Raw genomic sequence first — 15,865 nt, 5'->3', positions numbered from 1 at the left:
AATTTCTGACATTTTGACTTTGTCAGATAAATTGGATTCTATTTGCTGGCCTAATGATGTAATTCTGCATTCTTTTGTCCAGACTACTTTAAAAATTTACTAGGTAGCAAAAAATTTTTATTACGTAGTTAAAGATAAGGATATAAAGTAGAAAGAGTGTGAAACCACGCAGGCCCGCCTGGGGAACGTGGCTCAGGGGCTTGGCTGTTCCATGGCTTTGGACAACTCACTTGGCCTCTTTTGGACCTTCTGGCTCTCATTTTTGTCTAGAGACATGGATTTTTATCCTCATCCTTTGACTGCTTTCTGAAATAGTATTTCTGACTCATTTCAAAGAAGTACAAATCAGTGTACTTTACAAAGAAATGAACGTGAAACTTAAGCACACGTAGAGCGGGGTAGGACACGGTCCCAAGCTTTATGGCCAGCAGCTTGCCAGTGGCTGCCCACAGTAACCACTGTCCCCACATATATATGGAAGCAGGAAAAGGTGGACCGCGTAATCCTCAGGGATCAGCACCTCGGGCGTGGATGGTGATAGAGGCGGGGTTCTGGCCCTCTAATCCGTTCCCAGGAGGGCATGCGCTACTGAAGTAGTGGAACCGATCAAGCAAGAACAGTGGGCAGCAGCTTGAGAATGGCTTGCTTTTCACAATATCACTGTGTAATAGTGTGTTACTGAAGCTTAAAGCCTAAAATGAGTTAATAGCCTCATTCACCTGTGTACCTAAGATCTAATTTCTCTCTTCCCAGGATTTTATTTTTATTTTTATATTTTGTATTTTAGGGAAGGGTCTCCAGGGTGTTCAGGGTCTCACTACTAGATCACACTCATAGTGATTCTCCTGTTTACAGCCTCCCAAGAGCTGGGATTACAGGCTTGCGCCACCACGCCCAGTCTCAATTGCCATCTCAGTGTGCCCCACGAGCGGGGCTTGCATGGCAGGCCCGGGGATTGAACCCCCGGCCCCTGTGCCTGTTTTCAGGCACTTTAATCCACTGAGCTATTTGGCTGGCTCTTCCACAGGATTTTAGATGTAGGTTCCCTTGTAGTTTTCCGGGTAAATACCCATTTCCCAACATCTCTCAAGCCTATTCAAGGAGAACATGTGAAGTCTTTCCTACTTGAAATCATAAATACTACCATATAATTCCTGAATGCCTTCAACGTCATCCCACGCCAGCTGGAAACGTTCGAGATCTCCGCTTCCATATGTCGGGTACATCACAGCGTTGGGGTTAGCCGAGTGACCCAGCCCCAGAGAGTGCCCGAGTTCATGAGTCGCAGTGTATAGGAAGTTGATTCCTGCAACCGAAGAAGTGACAGATTGTGACTACTGAACTAACTGTAAAATATCTATAACAGTGCATGATGTGACAAAGAGAAGAGCAACTATGAGGGTATCTAACATTCAACCTACTGTAGTTTATTTCTGGGCCTTCGAAAGTACAGAGGGGCTAAAGGGAGAATCAAAAGTTCTGCTTATTAAAAGCTGTTTTTTTTTTGTGGGGGCAGTTTTTTTCTTGTCTAGTCACTCCAGCAGTAATATTGTGCAAAGCAAAGACTAGCTGGAAATTTTTGGCAAATTAATTGATATTGCTAAGCCTTAGTTTCTTTTCTGTTTTGTCTTTTTGAGACAAGGTCTCACTGCAGTTCATGATGACCTTGAACTCACTTTGTAGCCCAGGCTGACCTCAAACTTCAGCAATCCTCCTGCCTCAGCTTCCTGAATGCTGGGATTACAGATGTGCCCCACCATGCCTGGCCTTAGCTCCTTACCTATTAAACAAAGATAGTAATTTCTACTCTGTAGAATTTCCTAGTATCTGCAAAATAATGGCTAGTCAATAAATGGTTATGAATTTGAATGTCAGGAGAGAGAAAGCCAATGTTGAGAAAGCCAGATCAAAAGGCAAGAAGGTGTCCAGGCAATGCTGATATTTGTTTTTGTTTTTGATTTTCAGTATAAAATAGTGTGTGTGTGTGTGTGTGTGTGTGTGTGTGTGTGAGTTGTGATAAAATATGTGGTGACTGTGTAACTACAAAATGTATTACTGTAAAAGACACTTTGCCATTAATTTCCCTCACAATACGCGCCTCGCTTTGAGCACACCTGTCCCCAGTTCTTGCCATGCTTGGGAGCAGCTCTGGAAGCACCCTTTGGGAGTGTCTTCAGGAGCCGTCGGCCAAGCAGTTGGCCGCTGTACGTGAGCCAGCAGAAAGGCAGGCCATTTAAACATCAAGGTGTGTGCAATGCGTCCTCAGTCTCCTTATCTATTTATTTTTTTCATTTTTGTATTTGGTACAGGGTCTCACTACGCAGATCAGACTCGTGGTGATCCTCCTGTTTTCAGCCTCCCCAGTGCTGGGATTACAGGCATGAGCCACCACACTCACCCACACTGTCACCGGCTCAGCATGCTCTGTGGGCGGGACCGGCAGACGTGCGGGATCAGGGATAGAACCCGGGTCCCCGCGCTTGCCGAAGCAGGTGCTTAGTCTGCTGAGCTATCTCGCTGGCCCTCAGCCCCTATTCATAGGCTCTAGCACTGTGTAACGTCTGTTTTTATCCCACACTCAAGATGACGTGAAAGGTCAGTGCTTAGAATTGATTCCGAACATTGAGGTGGCTGCAGTAGCACAAGTAAACATACCCATGGAGGTGGCAAGAACGGCGAGGCAAGCGTGTTGAGTCGAAGGGGAGTGCTGTGAGGGGAATTAGTGGCAATGCGTAATCTAGTTTAATAAATTAAAAAATGTAGACATTCATTTATTTTTCAATTGCATCCTGCATCTTTGAAGAAGTTCATCTTTTCTTCTTCACACATGCAGAAAGGCTTTGTAAGTACCGAGGAAATTGTGAGCCTGTGCGTTTTCAGGAATCACCAGAACTTCAGTGGTGCTGCGCTGGACTGATGGAAGCTACCTCTAATCTATCTCCAGTGGGAAGAAAAAATGAACAACATATACATGGTGTGAGAAGGAGACAGCCTCTCTACGTCACGTAGGTCAGGCTTTCACCACTTGGTTTGAACTACTTGGTTCCGTTTGCCAAACACAAGTACTAATTTCACAGCTGGGCAATAGCTCATTAAAAAAAAAAGTATTATATCCAGTTAGGATGATTTATGCCAGAGCTGTACTCCATTAACTGAGCTAGTCCTATTAAAAAGAGAGTAAATAATTTTTAGTTCTTGTTCATTGTCTTTTTGGTGTTGTTGTTGTTTGTTTCAAAAATCTACATCTTTTACCTCTGGTTTTTGTGGATTCAAATGCTAATTTGAAAACAATAAATTATAGAAGCACTTAATAAGAGTAGGGGCCAGTGAAGAGAGAATTTATTATTTTAATGAAATACTAGCATGCTATTTTGCCAGCTGAAGAGAAAACCCCTCAGTTCTAATACTTTACTTATTTTGGTACCAGAAATTGAACTCAGGGCCTTGTGCTTGGCAGGCAAACACTGTGCTGCTGAGCTATGTCTCTCTCTGTTATGTCTATAATCTCCTACTTTGTAAAGTGATGGATATGGGTTGGGGTAGGTTTTAACAGTAGCAAATAATTCCAGAAGTACATATTCTTCTTAAATATTACAGTCTCTAGTTTCTTCTTTGTTTTCCATTCGACACACTTATTTTTGGGAAATATGAAGAGAGAGTAATAATTTGCTGAATTGTTAATACATTCCAAGCACCGTGCTAAGCACCATGTAAGCTGTTATCTCATTTAATGGAAACATCACTTCAGGCAGAAACTTCCTGTTCTCCCTTCCCAGAGAAGAAACTGAGGCTGTAAGAGTTAAAGGATGGAGCACATCCAGAGAGCAGCCGGTAGAGACACAGGGAACCGAACCCAGCGCGGCTCTGTGGGCTGCGTTCATAACAAGCGAATAAGGTTATAGCCTTTCCAGCACATAGGGCGGCGGTTGGCACCGGAAGCCTTGGTAGGTATTGTGAATTAAATGAATAGCACGAGTTTGGGATCGTACAGGATGCGGAGGAGAAGCCGGGGGTGCCGTACCTAGGCTGCTGCCGTCGGTCCAGAGCTCGTCCTGGTCGAAGTGGGCATCTCCGCCCAGGCCGGGCCCAGGCGGGAAGGCGTGAGCCAGCACGTTTCCGGGTCCATCAAACGGGTTTAAGTCTCCGTGAGCTGCGAGAAGATGGGACCGTTTTCTGTAGTGGCTGACTTTTTCAGTAGGTGATCCATCTTTATATTTTATACGGTTACTAAGGCTGGAAAGAACAGCGCTGACCAGAGACTGCCTTGTTCGCCTTCGCTAGGAGCCCTGCTCGGGACGCGTAACTGCCGTGTCCCGCAGGCTCCCTACCCGCTGTCTTAGGACCACTTCCCGGTGGGCTGCAGCTGCGATCGAGTCTACAAAGCTTGAACTGCTTGCTGTTGGAGCCTTTGTAGAAAAATCTGACCAGCCCCGAGTCTGTAGCGTGAATCATTACTTATATAATTTTATATATAGATACGTCAGTTTAACATGAGCTAGCTAATATCAACTTTAAAGTAAGAGCCAGGGTTACAGCTTTTTGAATGACTCCCAGTAGGTGAGAGTCTCTATGGCCTGTTGTTAAGGTCTCTCATGTAGTGAGAAAATAGCAGCAGAGACTCTTATATTAAGGAGCTCGTAGCTGTACCGCAGCAGTGCACAGGCTGCTCCTAATTGCTAGGGTTTCATGGTGCAGCTCGAGGGGGCCAATGCTTTCCATTATGTTCTACTCTAATGCTGAGCTGCCTGGGCGTTGTGAATTGAGCCAAAACTTGAACTTGACCCCATGATGTCAGCAGCACTGAAGAACACGCTACGGGAAGCATGAATAGCAACACTACCAGATTTTCAAGTATTAGATAAACTGAATACAACATGATACCCACCTAAAGATAAGTAGTTTTGCATTGCAAATGAAAGGACTACTAAAACCCATTTTAAGAGACTTTGATGGGAGCTGGCAAGCTAGCTCAGTGGACTAAGTGCCTGCTTAGGCAAGTGCAGGCACTGCAGTACGATCCCCGGCACCACATGCCACCCCAGCCCCACCGCCAGAGCAGGCTGAACAGGCCTGTGTTCCATGAAACGTAATACGCTTTCCAAAGCAGACAACACTGATACAAACAACAATCACATGGCGCACGCCGCGCAGCCCTCAGGAATCACCCTCACCTCCTCTCGCGAAGCCAATCTCTATATCAGCTGTTCCAAACCTAATTCTCCTGAAGCTCAGTGGGATCTCCTTGCTCCACAGGCTTAAAGCTTTTGCCACTATTTCATCCACTTTGGCACGTGGCAAGTCTGAAGTATATGATACAATTCTAGGAGTGGACAAGAAAACAGTAGTTATTCTCCTAGTAAAGAGGCTTTGTTGTTTTTGTTAATTTAGCCAAAGCAAAACTAACCTGTATGTAACTACTTTGGAAGTCCATTTCGGCTTATTTGCGAATAGTGAATATTGTGCAACATCTGGCACGCCGCATCTGGGCTTCTGCATTATTTCTATGATGCGAGAGTTTAACTTTCCAGTGACAGGTAGATGGAAGAATTTCTCCATTTCCTGGAGCTTGTCTCTGAAACTGTTGGCATCCTTTCTTTTTGAGTCAAGAAGATAAAATCTCATGAGATAGTCCTGTTAACAAGAAAGTACATAACCTGCAGTTCTTGTTTATTGTCTTTTTATTTCAGAAGTCTATACATCTTTTGTCTCTGGTGCTGGTGGATTCAAACACTGCTCTGAAAATGGGCTAATTATATAGTCACTTAATAGAATCAGTATGCACTGGTAAAGAGAAAATTTAATATAGTTCATGAAGTACTAGCATGCTATTTCATAAGCTAAGAAGAAGAACCCCTCCATTTCTCTCTCTCTTTGTTAACCCATTAAATTTATTGATGAGAAACATGCTGTGCACTTTACACAGCCAGGACTTGTTCTCAGAACAAGCAGGAAGAGCGTCCCAGGGCAACTTGAAGAGCCACCTCAAGACTCCCTTGGTGATAAAAATCTTTCCAAAGGACCTTAGCACAAACCTTCCTTTGTGGTGATCTGAGACGCTAATAGTGTGACTGACTCGCAGGCTCTCGCCTTCCCCTACTGTCCCGTTCCCCTCCATCCTGTCTTCTCGTACCCTGAGCAACTACTTTAAAGATAACAACATGTAATGTGTTAACTATTGTTATTCTCCTATTATTTTGTTGTGAAATTTTGTTTTATCTTTTTTTCCATAAAAAATATCTTTGGAAAAAAAGACTCCCTTAGGGTTGCAGGCCTGTGTGGAGACCTGAAGCCCAACGGCCCATCTGAGATCCTGCTGAGCAGACTTAACCCCTCGGACTGGGAAGGCACATGGGGACATGGTAGCTTAATTAGTTTGAACTATGTAGGCGAGGAAGCAAAGCTCCCATCCTCCAAATGGTCTGCTGGATTCATCTATGAAGGTAGTAGAACTCACTGTCCATTTCCTGACTCCAAGTTTTCTTTTCTTTCTCTCTGCCTTTTCCAACCCCAGGTCCTCTGTTCGCCCTTAAATACCCAGTGAAACCGCTTCTGGAAGAGGCAGAGTAAAGCGGTCTTCCCATGCCTATTCCATGCACAAGTGCATCCTGGAGACTTTCCTAGAGTTTCGTAGTATCTCAAGATGAGAATGAGAACCCAACAGTTACAATACACAAAAACAAGTTAAGAGCTAATAACTGCTGCAAAATAATAAGAAAAATTTAAAACCACATACTAGTGTTGGGTAATTACATATTTCTTTCAACCATTTTGTGAAGCAGCTATGGCATTGCTACTTGTATGTATGTATGTATGTATGTATGTATGTATACATGCATGTATGCATGTATGTATTTACTTTTGGTACCAGGAATCAAACTCATGACTTCACACTTGACAGGCAAGTGCTGTGAGGCTGAGCTGTGTCCCCGCCTGCAACTTCTGTTTTATATAAAGAAATATGACTGAACACAGTGAAATAACTCACAAGGTCATCTACAAAACACTTATATTCTGATCTAAAGTCATTTTATTAGAAAAATGTATAGGCATATTGCTGGCCCATATAATGCATGACATATAGGTGAAATGATGTAACTATTGGCTCATGAATTTGCATGTCAGGATGACATATTTTGCATATATAACCTTGTAATAATATGTCTTTTCTATTTGTTACCAATAATTACATTTCACTCAATACAAGAAATACTTTTTTTTTTGGCACTGGGGATTGAACTCAGGACCTTGCACTTGCCAGGCATGTGCTTACACCACTGAACTCTCTCTCCGGCCCTACAGCAAACACTTACTGTCTATCTATGACAATTACAAATTAACTGCTTATTTAAAAAAAAAATAGCTGACTTGATTCCTTCCAGAGCAACAGATTTTACAAAGAAATGGAAGAAACATCTCTGCGTCCTTGAGATGACCTTCCCTGTCTTTCCTTAAGCCGGAGGAGGCTTCCTAGCTAGTGGCAATCTGCAGACTACGCAAAGGGGCGCAGCACTCTCACTGTTGTCCTACTGGAGGACCCACTAGTAATGTGAAAATCACGGCGTGGGATGCATAAAACAGTTAAATATTGGTAACTTCATATAGTTCAATCAATATGATATTGAACCTTTTAAAAATCCAAGATAGTGTGCAATAAAAATTGATTTTTCTCATACTTAAACCTTAAAATTATACATAATACTTAGGGATAATCACCTCATTGTTCTACAAAAGAATTTTTTATATGCATTAGATCATTTATTATGTATTGGAAAAGATAAAAACTGTATTTTAGAGTTAGAAAAACCGGTTGTTGGTTCTTCTCTCTACCACTTAGAAGAAGGAAAGCCATCAGCTTCCATTTCTTCTTTGTTTTCCTTAGGAGAGAGTTAAAGAGTAAACGCCACGGGTCAGAGGCACGTTCGGGTCAGTAACTGTTAACATGCACATTAGGTGACACCATCGAGTTGGTCACCAGAATAATCCCACGGGGTACAAAGCACAGATTACAGCTACAGAATGCGTGAGAAGACAAATTCAGAAGTTCAGTTTTGGGCTCACATCATTGACCTGTGGCAAGGCTGCGGCTTCTGGCCATCGTTTCCGCCTTCCGATCTCTCCAGCACAAGTAGCGCTCTTCTTAAGAGCCCACGTAGGAAAAGAATTCCACGTTAGAATAAATAATAAAACTTCAGTTTATTGTGTGTGAGTGACGTGCAGGCAGTGTGTTGAGCGCCTCACACCCCATCTGGTGACATTATTACTATTATTATTATTAATTATTATTGGTGAACCAGGGATTGAACTCGGGGCCTTGTGCTTGCCAGGCAAGCGCTTATTCTACTGAGCCATCTCCCGGCCCCTGACATCATTATTATCTTCAAGTTCCAAATTGGAAAACTGAAGATCAGAGATGCTTAAGCGGATTTGCGGAGAGGCCCGAAAGCCGGCTCTCAGGGGCTGGCTGCCCAGAGCACGATCGCCTGGGCGAGCAGAAGCGCAGGGACCAGCAGTCGTCGCCAGCCTAGCAGAGGAGGAGAAGACGACCGACCGAAACACGCAGCTCTAGCGGGGCAGGTGGGGCCACCCGGCCCCAGGCCACCTACCTGAGCCTGTTCCCGTGGCAGCTCCCTCGTGCTCTCCGCCTCCGGGGGCAGCGGCAGGGCCAGGCAGCTGGGCAGCAGGCCCACGGCCCACAGCAGGGACAGCAGCATCGCGGGCGTCAGCCACGGCGGCTCTCAGGGCTGCGATGGGGTTGAGACTGAACGCTAGAGGCCGGAGAAATTTATAGCTTCTCAGCCCCGAATGTGGATAGGTGACTCATGAGTGCTTTCTTTCTTTTTTAGAAAGTATGTATTATTTTTCATTAACAGCAATGAGGAAGTTGTGTCCCTTATTGGCAGGAAGCACCCAGTATATTTATCTTACAAAGGACTTTTTTTTTTTTTTTTAACGTCTGCTGTTTAAATCCATGAGCAACATATTTATATGTCAGAGTCAAATTGCTATGATAAGTCTTTACACTTTAAAAGTTTTGGGGTACATCACTTGGGACATTATTGTGTTAGGTATTTTTGAAGCATTTTTCTAAAAATTGAAATAAGTAGAAAAGTAAAAATTACAAATATTATTAAACAAATGCAGTAACAGCCAGCAAAGTCAAAACAGAACAACACCTTCATCCTGTGGTATGAGAGAGAAGGTGATAGGAGGGACAGATGGGCAAACAGCTGTGCTGTGTCACTTCACCTGCCGGGCACCTCAGCCAAGCCGGGAAAATTCCCTTTGCGAAGTGCCCCTTAAGCAAGTCATTTCTTTTCTTTATTGATTCTTTTTGTTTGTTTGTTTTTATTTAGATGGAACCGGGGATTGAACTCAGGCCCTTGAGCTTGCCAGGGAAGCACTTATTCCACTGAGCTATCTCCCCAAACTATTTCTTTATTGATTCTTTTTGTTTGTATGTTTAGAAAAAGTCCAAGTTTCAAGTCTTTTTTTTTTTTCGGAACCGGGGTCAACGCTGCTCTTAACTTTTCTTGAATTGCATAAAAAACACTAAACAAAACTTCTCAAGCCTGGGCTTCACTTGCTCATGAGCTACCCAACCCACGGCGGCAGATCTCTCCAAAGCTGGACGTCCATGGGGAGATCATCGCTTTACCTGGTCTTTCTCTTCCAATCACTCTGCCTCCGCCTGGTACCCAGCTACGGGAAACGCTGTGTTGGTCGTCAGTATGTGCAGAAGTTAGAGTACACAGATCAAGTAAAAGCCCAGTATGTAGAGATTCTAGCTCAGCTAGTTCACTGAGCCAAGATTGAGAGGAGATTAGCTTGGTTCTCTAAGGTCACGGCTAGTTAATAGTGGCTGAGCTGTGCTTTTCTGTCCTATCACACAGACTATTTATTGGAAATATGTCTACTTCTTCACTGTATTATCTATTTCTTGAGGGAACATCAGGGCTTATAACTGCAAGGCCTGATGGGAGACACGACAGATATGCTGGAGCTTAAACATTATTTAGATATCTTTTTTTTTCTCTGTATTTTAGGGAAGGGTCTGCAGGGTGTTCAGGGTCTCACTACTAGATTGGACTTGTAGCGATTCTCCTCTTTACAGCCTCCCAGGTGCTGGGATTACAGGTGTGCTCCATCACGCCCAGTCTCAATTGCCATCTCAGTGCACCCCAGGGGTAGGGTTGGCATGGCAGGCTCAGAGGCCGGGAGTTTGATCCCCAGGCCTGCCTGTGCTGGCTCCGCCCCAGGGGCACGCTGAGACAGCCATTGAGGCTGGGCGTGGTGGCGCGCGCCTGTAATCCCAGCTCTTGGGAGGCTGTAAACAGGCGGATCACTATGAGTCTGATCTAGTAGTGAGACCCTGAACACCCTGGAGACTCTTCCCTAAAATACAGAAAACAAACCCACTAACCCAACCAGGTACCACTACTTGACATCCCCTTTGGAAAAGCCAGACTCCCGAGCACTGACAACACCAGATGCCTGCCATGCTGGCTGTTGGGAGCCCAAGATGGCAGTCATTTTGGAAGAGACTTGGCCATTTCTAACAAAATTAAACATCCCCATATCATATAATTCTGCAGTTGCCACCCTTGGTAGCTACTCAATGGAGATAAAGAATTTAGGTCTATACAAAAACCTATACAAATTACATTTATCCCATCTGTATTTGTAATCGCTAAAGCTTGTAAGCACCCAGGGTGCTTCTCGTAGACGAATGGATAAACCATCAGTGCTTCCAGCCAACGGAATATCACTCAGCAATAAAAAATGCATAAACTATTAAACCACGTAAAGAGACAGGATAATATTAAATGTGTGCAGCTAAGTGAACCAAGCCAATCTGAAAAGGCTGAGTACTATACAGTTCCAACCATATATAGTTCTAGAAAAGTGGACATTATAGAGATAACATAATGATCAGTTCTAAGGATAGGGTGGGATAAGGGGAGGTAGGGTTGGAATAGGCAAACGCGGAGGGCTCTTAGGGCAGTATAAATACTTCACCATTTTATAGTAGTGGGCACATGTGTCTCGACACTTGTCTAAACCTGTAGGATGCGCAACACCAAGAGCGAGCCCTACAAAAGCGAGCTATGGATGTGGGGAGGGGAGAGAAATATGGCAGGAGTAGAGAAGGTAGTCGGTGTTGGTGGAGTGGCGTGGAGCGTGTGGTGTAATGTTGGGTCTGGGTGTTGAAGGTGTGTCTGTGTGCTGGGCAACTTGAGCTTTATTCCAAGGAGAATGAAGACATGGTTTTTTTGGCAGGGTGGTGGGAACTGGGAATTGAACTCAGGACTTCATGCTGGCCAGACAGGCGCTGCACCGTTAACGTATCCCCAGCCCCCGGAGGTCTGTTTTTTTTTTTTTTCCCCTGGAACTGGGGATTGAACTCAGGCCCTTGCACTTGCCAGGGAAGCACTTATTCCACTGAGCCATCTGCCCAGCTCCTTAGAGGTCTGTTTTAAAGGAAGTGAGACAACCAGATCTGTAATGTAAGAAAATGCTGAAGGATGTTATGAATTTAAACGGGTTACACAAGGAGAGATGACTCCTGCAGAGGACTCTGGGAGACTGAAGGCCGAGCAGAAATCTACTGGAACCATCCTGGGGAGGGAGAACCAGGGCTTCAACAGACTGTGACCACAGGAATGGAAAAGAGGGAGTACATCCAGGGCACATGGAGGACTTCTGGGAAAAGCAAATTTAAACAAAACAAAACCTTGAGAGCTAGTTGGTTGAAGAGTGAGGAAGAAAGAATCTGAGAGGACCCAAGCTTCGCTGGTGGTGCTGCTATTGTGGATGTGGGGCTTGTGGGAGAAGGGACAAGGAGGGGCTTTTCTAATCCAACAGGAATTTAGTTGTGGTTGAAGAGTGACGTCAACGTTGGGCTTGAACTTGAGGTTTTAGCAACAGAAACTGGTGTCTAGATTTCACAAGAGTGACCTGGTCTGTAGATGTAGGTTATGGATGACTTTCTTTCTTTCTTTCTTTCTTTCTTTCTTTCTTTCTTTCTTTCTTTCTTTCTTTCTTTCTTGTGGAACTGGGGATTGAACTCAGGTCCTTGCACTTGCCAGGGAAGTGCTTATTCCACTGAGCCATCTCCCCGGCCTGACTTTCTTTAAAAGAAAGACAGCAATATTTTTATGGGGATATAAAAGATACATAATTAAAATTTACTAATCAGTTTTTTCTTTTTTTACATGTTTGTTGTCCTTTTTTTTTTTTTTTTTTTTTTATGGTACTGGGGATTGAACTCAAGACCCTGCACTTGCCAGGCAAGTGCTTATTCTACTGAGCTATCTCCCTGGCCCTGTTCATTTCTATATCTTCCGAGAAATGTCTCTTCAGGCCCTTTGATCATACTTTTGGTTAGGTTGATTTTTGTCTTTTGGTTGACACATTGTAGGAATTCTAGAGTTCCTTGTAACAGTAAATTCTAAACATTAAACCTTTATTAGAACCTGCTTCACAAATATTTTCTCTCATTTTATAGGCTGTCTTCACTTTCTACATAATGTCCTTTGGTGAACAAAAGTTTATACTTTTTAAAATAACTTTGATGATTTATTTATCCTTTGGTTGTTTATGCTTTTGAGGCACAACTGCCAAGAACCAACCACTGAATTCAAGGTCCTACAGGTTTGCCCTGTCTTTTTTCCTAAGAGCTTTATAGCTTTAGGTCTTACTTTAGGTCATAGAGTTACATGCTCTGCGTTTGATAACTTTTTTGTGCCTTTGATTTTCCCTTGCTATGCATGATTTCTGCTTCTAGGCTGGCGATCTGGCTAGACCATGTTAATCTGCTATCGTGTTAAAGGAAAACCATTCAGCCCTGTCGGTTTCTTCCTGTGCGACGGTGACAGAATATACCACTTCCTTAAAATTTGTCTTTCTCACTTGAAAAATGAGAATGGTCTTTTTCTCTTAGGGTTATGGTTAACGGACATAATTGAAGCTATAAAAGACTTAGCATTGTTTTGGGAGTGAAGAGAGAGGTTAATAAGCGGTCACTAGCAGCAATGCCATTGTTGTCATTATTACGATGTGACTTCTATACCGTAGCATTCTTTTTTCCCTTTTATGAGCCTGGCACAGAGATCAGACAAATACAGAACGAAAATAGAAGGCTGAAGGGGTTTTGTTCCAGTAATTTTACTGACACTCTGAAGGAATATGTGCTGTGACACACCAGGAAGCGGTATCTTAAATGTTACAGTGTGACATGTAAGAATGAACCAGGGGAGTCGCCTTCTCCTGGGATCTACTGCCTTTTTAAACAACGCACGCACAGATTGTTATCCGCACAACCTTTGGGTACAGGCATACACAGCGGGCCATGGGAAAAGTTCACAAAGAGAGACACGGGGCAAATCAGTGAGGACAAGTGCTGAATTTTAGTTTTAAATCCATGGAACTGGGGGCTTGCTGGTTAGCTCAGTTGTTTAAAGTGCCTGCTTGGGCAAACTCAGTCAGGTGCAGGGGACTGTGGTTCAATCCCCAGCTCCACAAGCTGCACCAGACCTGCCCTTAAGGCAGCCTGAGCTAGCAAAAAAAAAAAAAAAAAAATTCAATTTTTAAGACTGGGCATGGTATCGCGTGCCTATAATCCCATCTCTTTGGGAGGATGAAAACAAGAGGATTACTACTAGTCTGATCTATGTAGTGAGACCCTGTAGACTCTTACTAAAAAATAAATAAGTAAATAAATAAACCTATGGAACTAGTAAGAGGCACCACTTTAACTTCAAAGGCTGAGTTTTATATTCAGGAGGGGCTTACAAGGAGGAGGAGAGGTGGGAGGGAGGGGCAGTGGCACTGCTGATGGCATAAGTGAGACTCTCGCGTGTTTAGGTCCGGAGCCACTGCAGAGGTGACCAAGACAACTACAAAGGACCAGCACCTGCAGCCACCCTGCCTCTTGATGCAGCCTTTATTCTGTGATTTAAAAGTAGAGGGAGCTGGGGAGATAGCTCAGTGGAATAAGCACTTGGCCTGGCAAGCGCAAGGACCTGAGTTCAATCACCTGTTCCGCAAAAAAAAAAAAAAAAAAAAAAAAAAAAAAAAAAAAAAAGTAGAGGGAAGCCAAAGATTTATGTCACTGTGTCGTCAACTGTGATTTGAGGATTTTAGTTACTCTGTATTTGATGCTGTTCTCCGTTTTCTGATTGGCACTGAAAATTAATTAGATGGATGACAAAGTGCCGAAACAGTTCCTGGGAATTTTTATGGTGCTGGAGATGGCCACAGTTAAAGCTGCTTGCACATCCAAAACCAGCTATCATCTTCGTACAAATCCAGACATCTCGGGGCCTAACCTGCAGTAAACGAAGCAGTTTGCTTGCAGCCACTCTGTCCACAGGTAGCTCTTAGGCACTCGCTTGACCATGTTCTCTGATTCTTTTCAGGCCAAATTTGCAGTTCATCTGGGAATTATATTGTCGGCTTCAGTTGGCTTTTAATGTGGTTATTGTTGAGGAATTTGCTCGTTAAGCCTGAACTCAGTGTGGAGCTGGTTCCGGGATCAGCCTGGGGCTGCTCCGCCTGTTGGCTCTTCGCCTCCAGTTTCCCAGCACCACTACATCCTCTTTGGTTCCCAGCTCACGAGTACCTGTCCCACAGGGCCACTACACCTCAATCCTGAATCTGTAGTTGGGAATGGTCACCTCTTCTCTAGGATGTCTGGCGTCACAGGGTCATGGGGGGCAAAGACAAAGCCTTATGGCATCAACTCCATGATTATGTCCACTTCAGCAGTATCTAGGGACGGTAGTTGTCTATGGCTGAGTCTTTGTCACCTGAGGGGAGCCTTACTGCCAGAGTCTTGTCACATGAATTGTGCATCTTCTCAGAGCTGTGCATTCAGGGGCCCGTAGAGAGTGGGCCAGAGCATCTCACTGCATGGGTCACCTCACATCACTGGGGCAACACAGTTGGCACTTGTGCCTTCAGGGAGGACAGGCTTGCTGTGCCTCCCAGTCCCAGAAGGTACAACTCATAGCTGTCTGGCTGAAGGCAGGAACAAGGAGGAAGGAAATGCCGGGGAAGCCGCCCCAGTGAAGAGGAGGCACAGAAGTGTGGAGCCGGAGACAAGAATCCAGCCTTCTCAGGGCCACTGTGGATCTAAGCCATAATACTCACCATGGGATTTCTTTGATATATTTCATCTGCAATGGTTCCTGTCAAATTTGCATTTAATTCACAATATGTGTTCAAGGTTTTTCTGTGGTGTGTTTGTGTGCAGGGCCTCACTATGCAGCTCGGACTTGTAGTGATCCTCCTGATTTGTGCCTCGCTAGTGCAAGGATTATAGGCATACACCACCATGCCTGGACTCCATCCCTGGCTCAGTGTGCACAGAGGCGGGGCTGGCATGGTATATGATGCCAGGGATTGAAATTTGGCCCCTGTGCTTACTTAAGCAAGCACTTGGTCTGCTGAGCTATACTGCCAGCCCTCACAATATGTATTTAATAAGAATTTTTCTTTGCTAAATCTTTAAGTAGAAAGATAATAAAGAAATTAAAAAACTATTTTTCAGGCAAAATGGTGACTAACTTTTTAAAGGCACTGTTTTGTATGTGTAGCTAATCTTCATAATCCTGTGAGGTAGGAATCCCTGTTAATCCCATTTTATAGGTAACACAATGGAGGCACAAGAGCTCTAGTCTGGTGCAAGGTGGTGCAAGCTAGGGAATGTGGGGGTAGGATTTAAACCCAGAAATGACCTGATTCCTGTGTAGGGTTCCAGGCCTAACCACTTTCTCATGACCCTATTTCATCTCTCGGTTGCCTCCACCATCCCATCCCTCACTTACTCAGGAGGAGCAAGTGTCCTATGTGAAGGCAATTAGCA

The 15,865-nt window shown here is 44.2% G+C and overlaps 1 protein-coding gene across 1 annotated transcript in view; it reads right to left on the bottom strand.

The window, feature by feature from the left end:
- Positions 1 to 8,772, bottom strand: part of Mmp7 (matrix metallopeptidase 7) — a 10,543-nt gene extending 1,771 nt beyond the window's left edge. The window contains exons 1-5 of the mRNA XM_004626150.2: positions 8,604 to 8,772; positions 5,405 to 5,631; positions 5,172 to 5,320; positions 4,022 to 4,150; positions 1,145 to 1,306 (exon numbers count right to left, since the gene is read on the bottom strand). Coding sequence (XP_004626207.1) covers positions 1,145 to 1,306; positions 4,022 to 4,150; positions 5,172 to 5,320; positions 5,405 to 5,631; positions 8,604 to 8,711 — 775 coding nt within the window. The 5' untranslated portion in view covers positions 8,712 to 8,772. The remainder of the gene's footprint in view (positions 1 to 1,144; positions 1,307 to 4,021; positions 4,151 to 5,171; positions 5,321 to 5,404; positions 5,632 to 8,603) is intronic.
- Positions 8,773 to 15,865: the final 7,093 nt, after the last annotated feature.

This window comes from Octodon degus, unplaced genomic scaffold (genome assembly GCF_000260255.1).
Source record: "Octodon degus isolate 3935 unplaced genomic scaffold, OctDeg1.0 scaffold00012, whole genome shotgun sequence".
In the NCBI taxonomy this organism is placed as follows: Eukaryota; Metazoa; Chordata; class Mammalia; order Rodentia; family Octodontidae; genus Octodon; species Octodon degus.
Note: the sequence above shows the minus strand (reverse complement) of the source record. Positions and strands in the feature narration are given on the sequence as shown.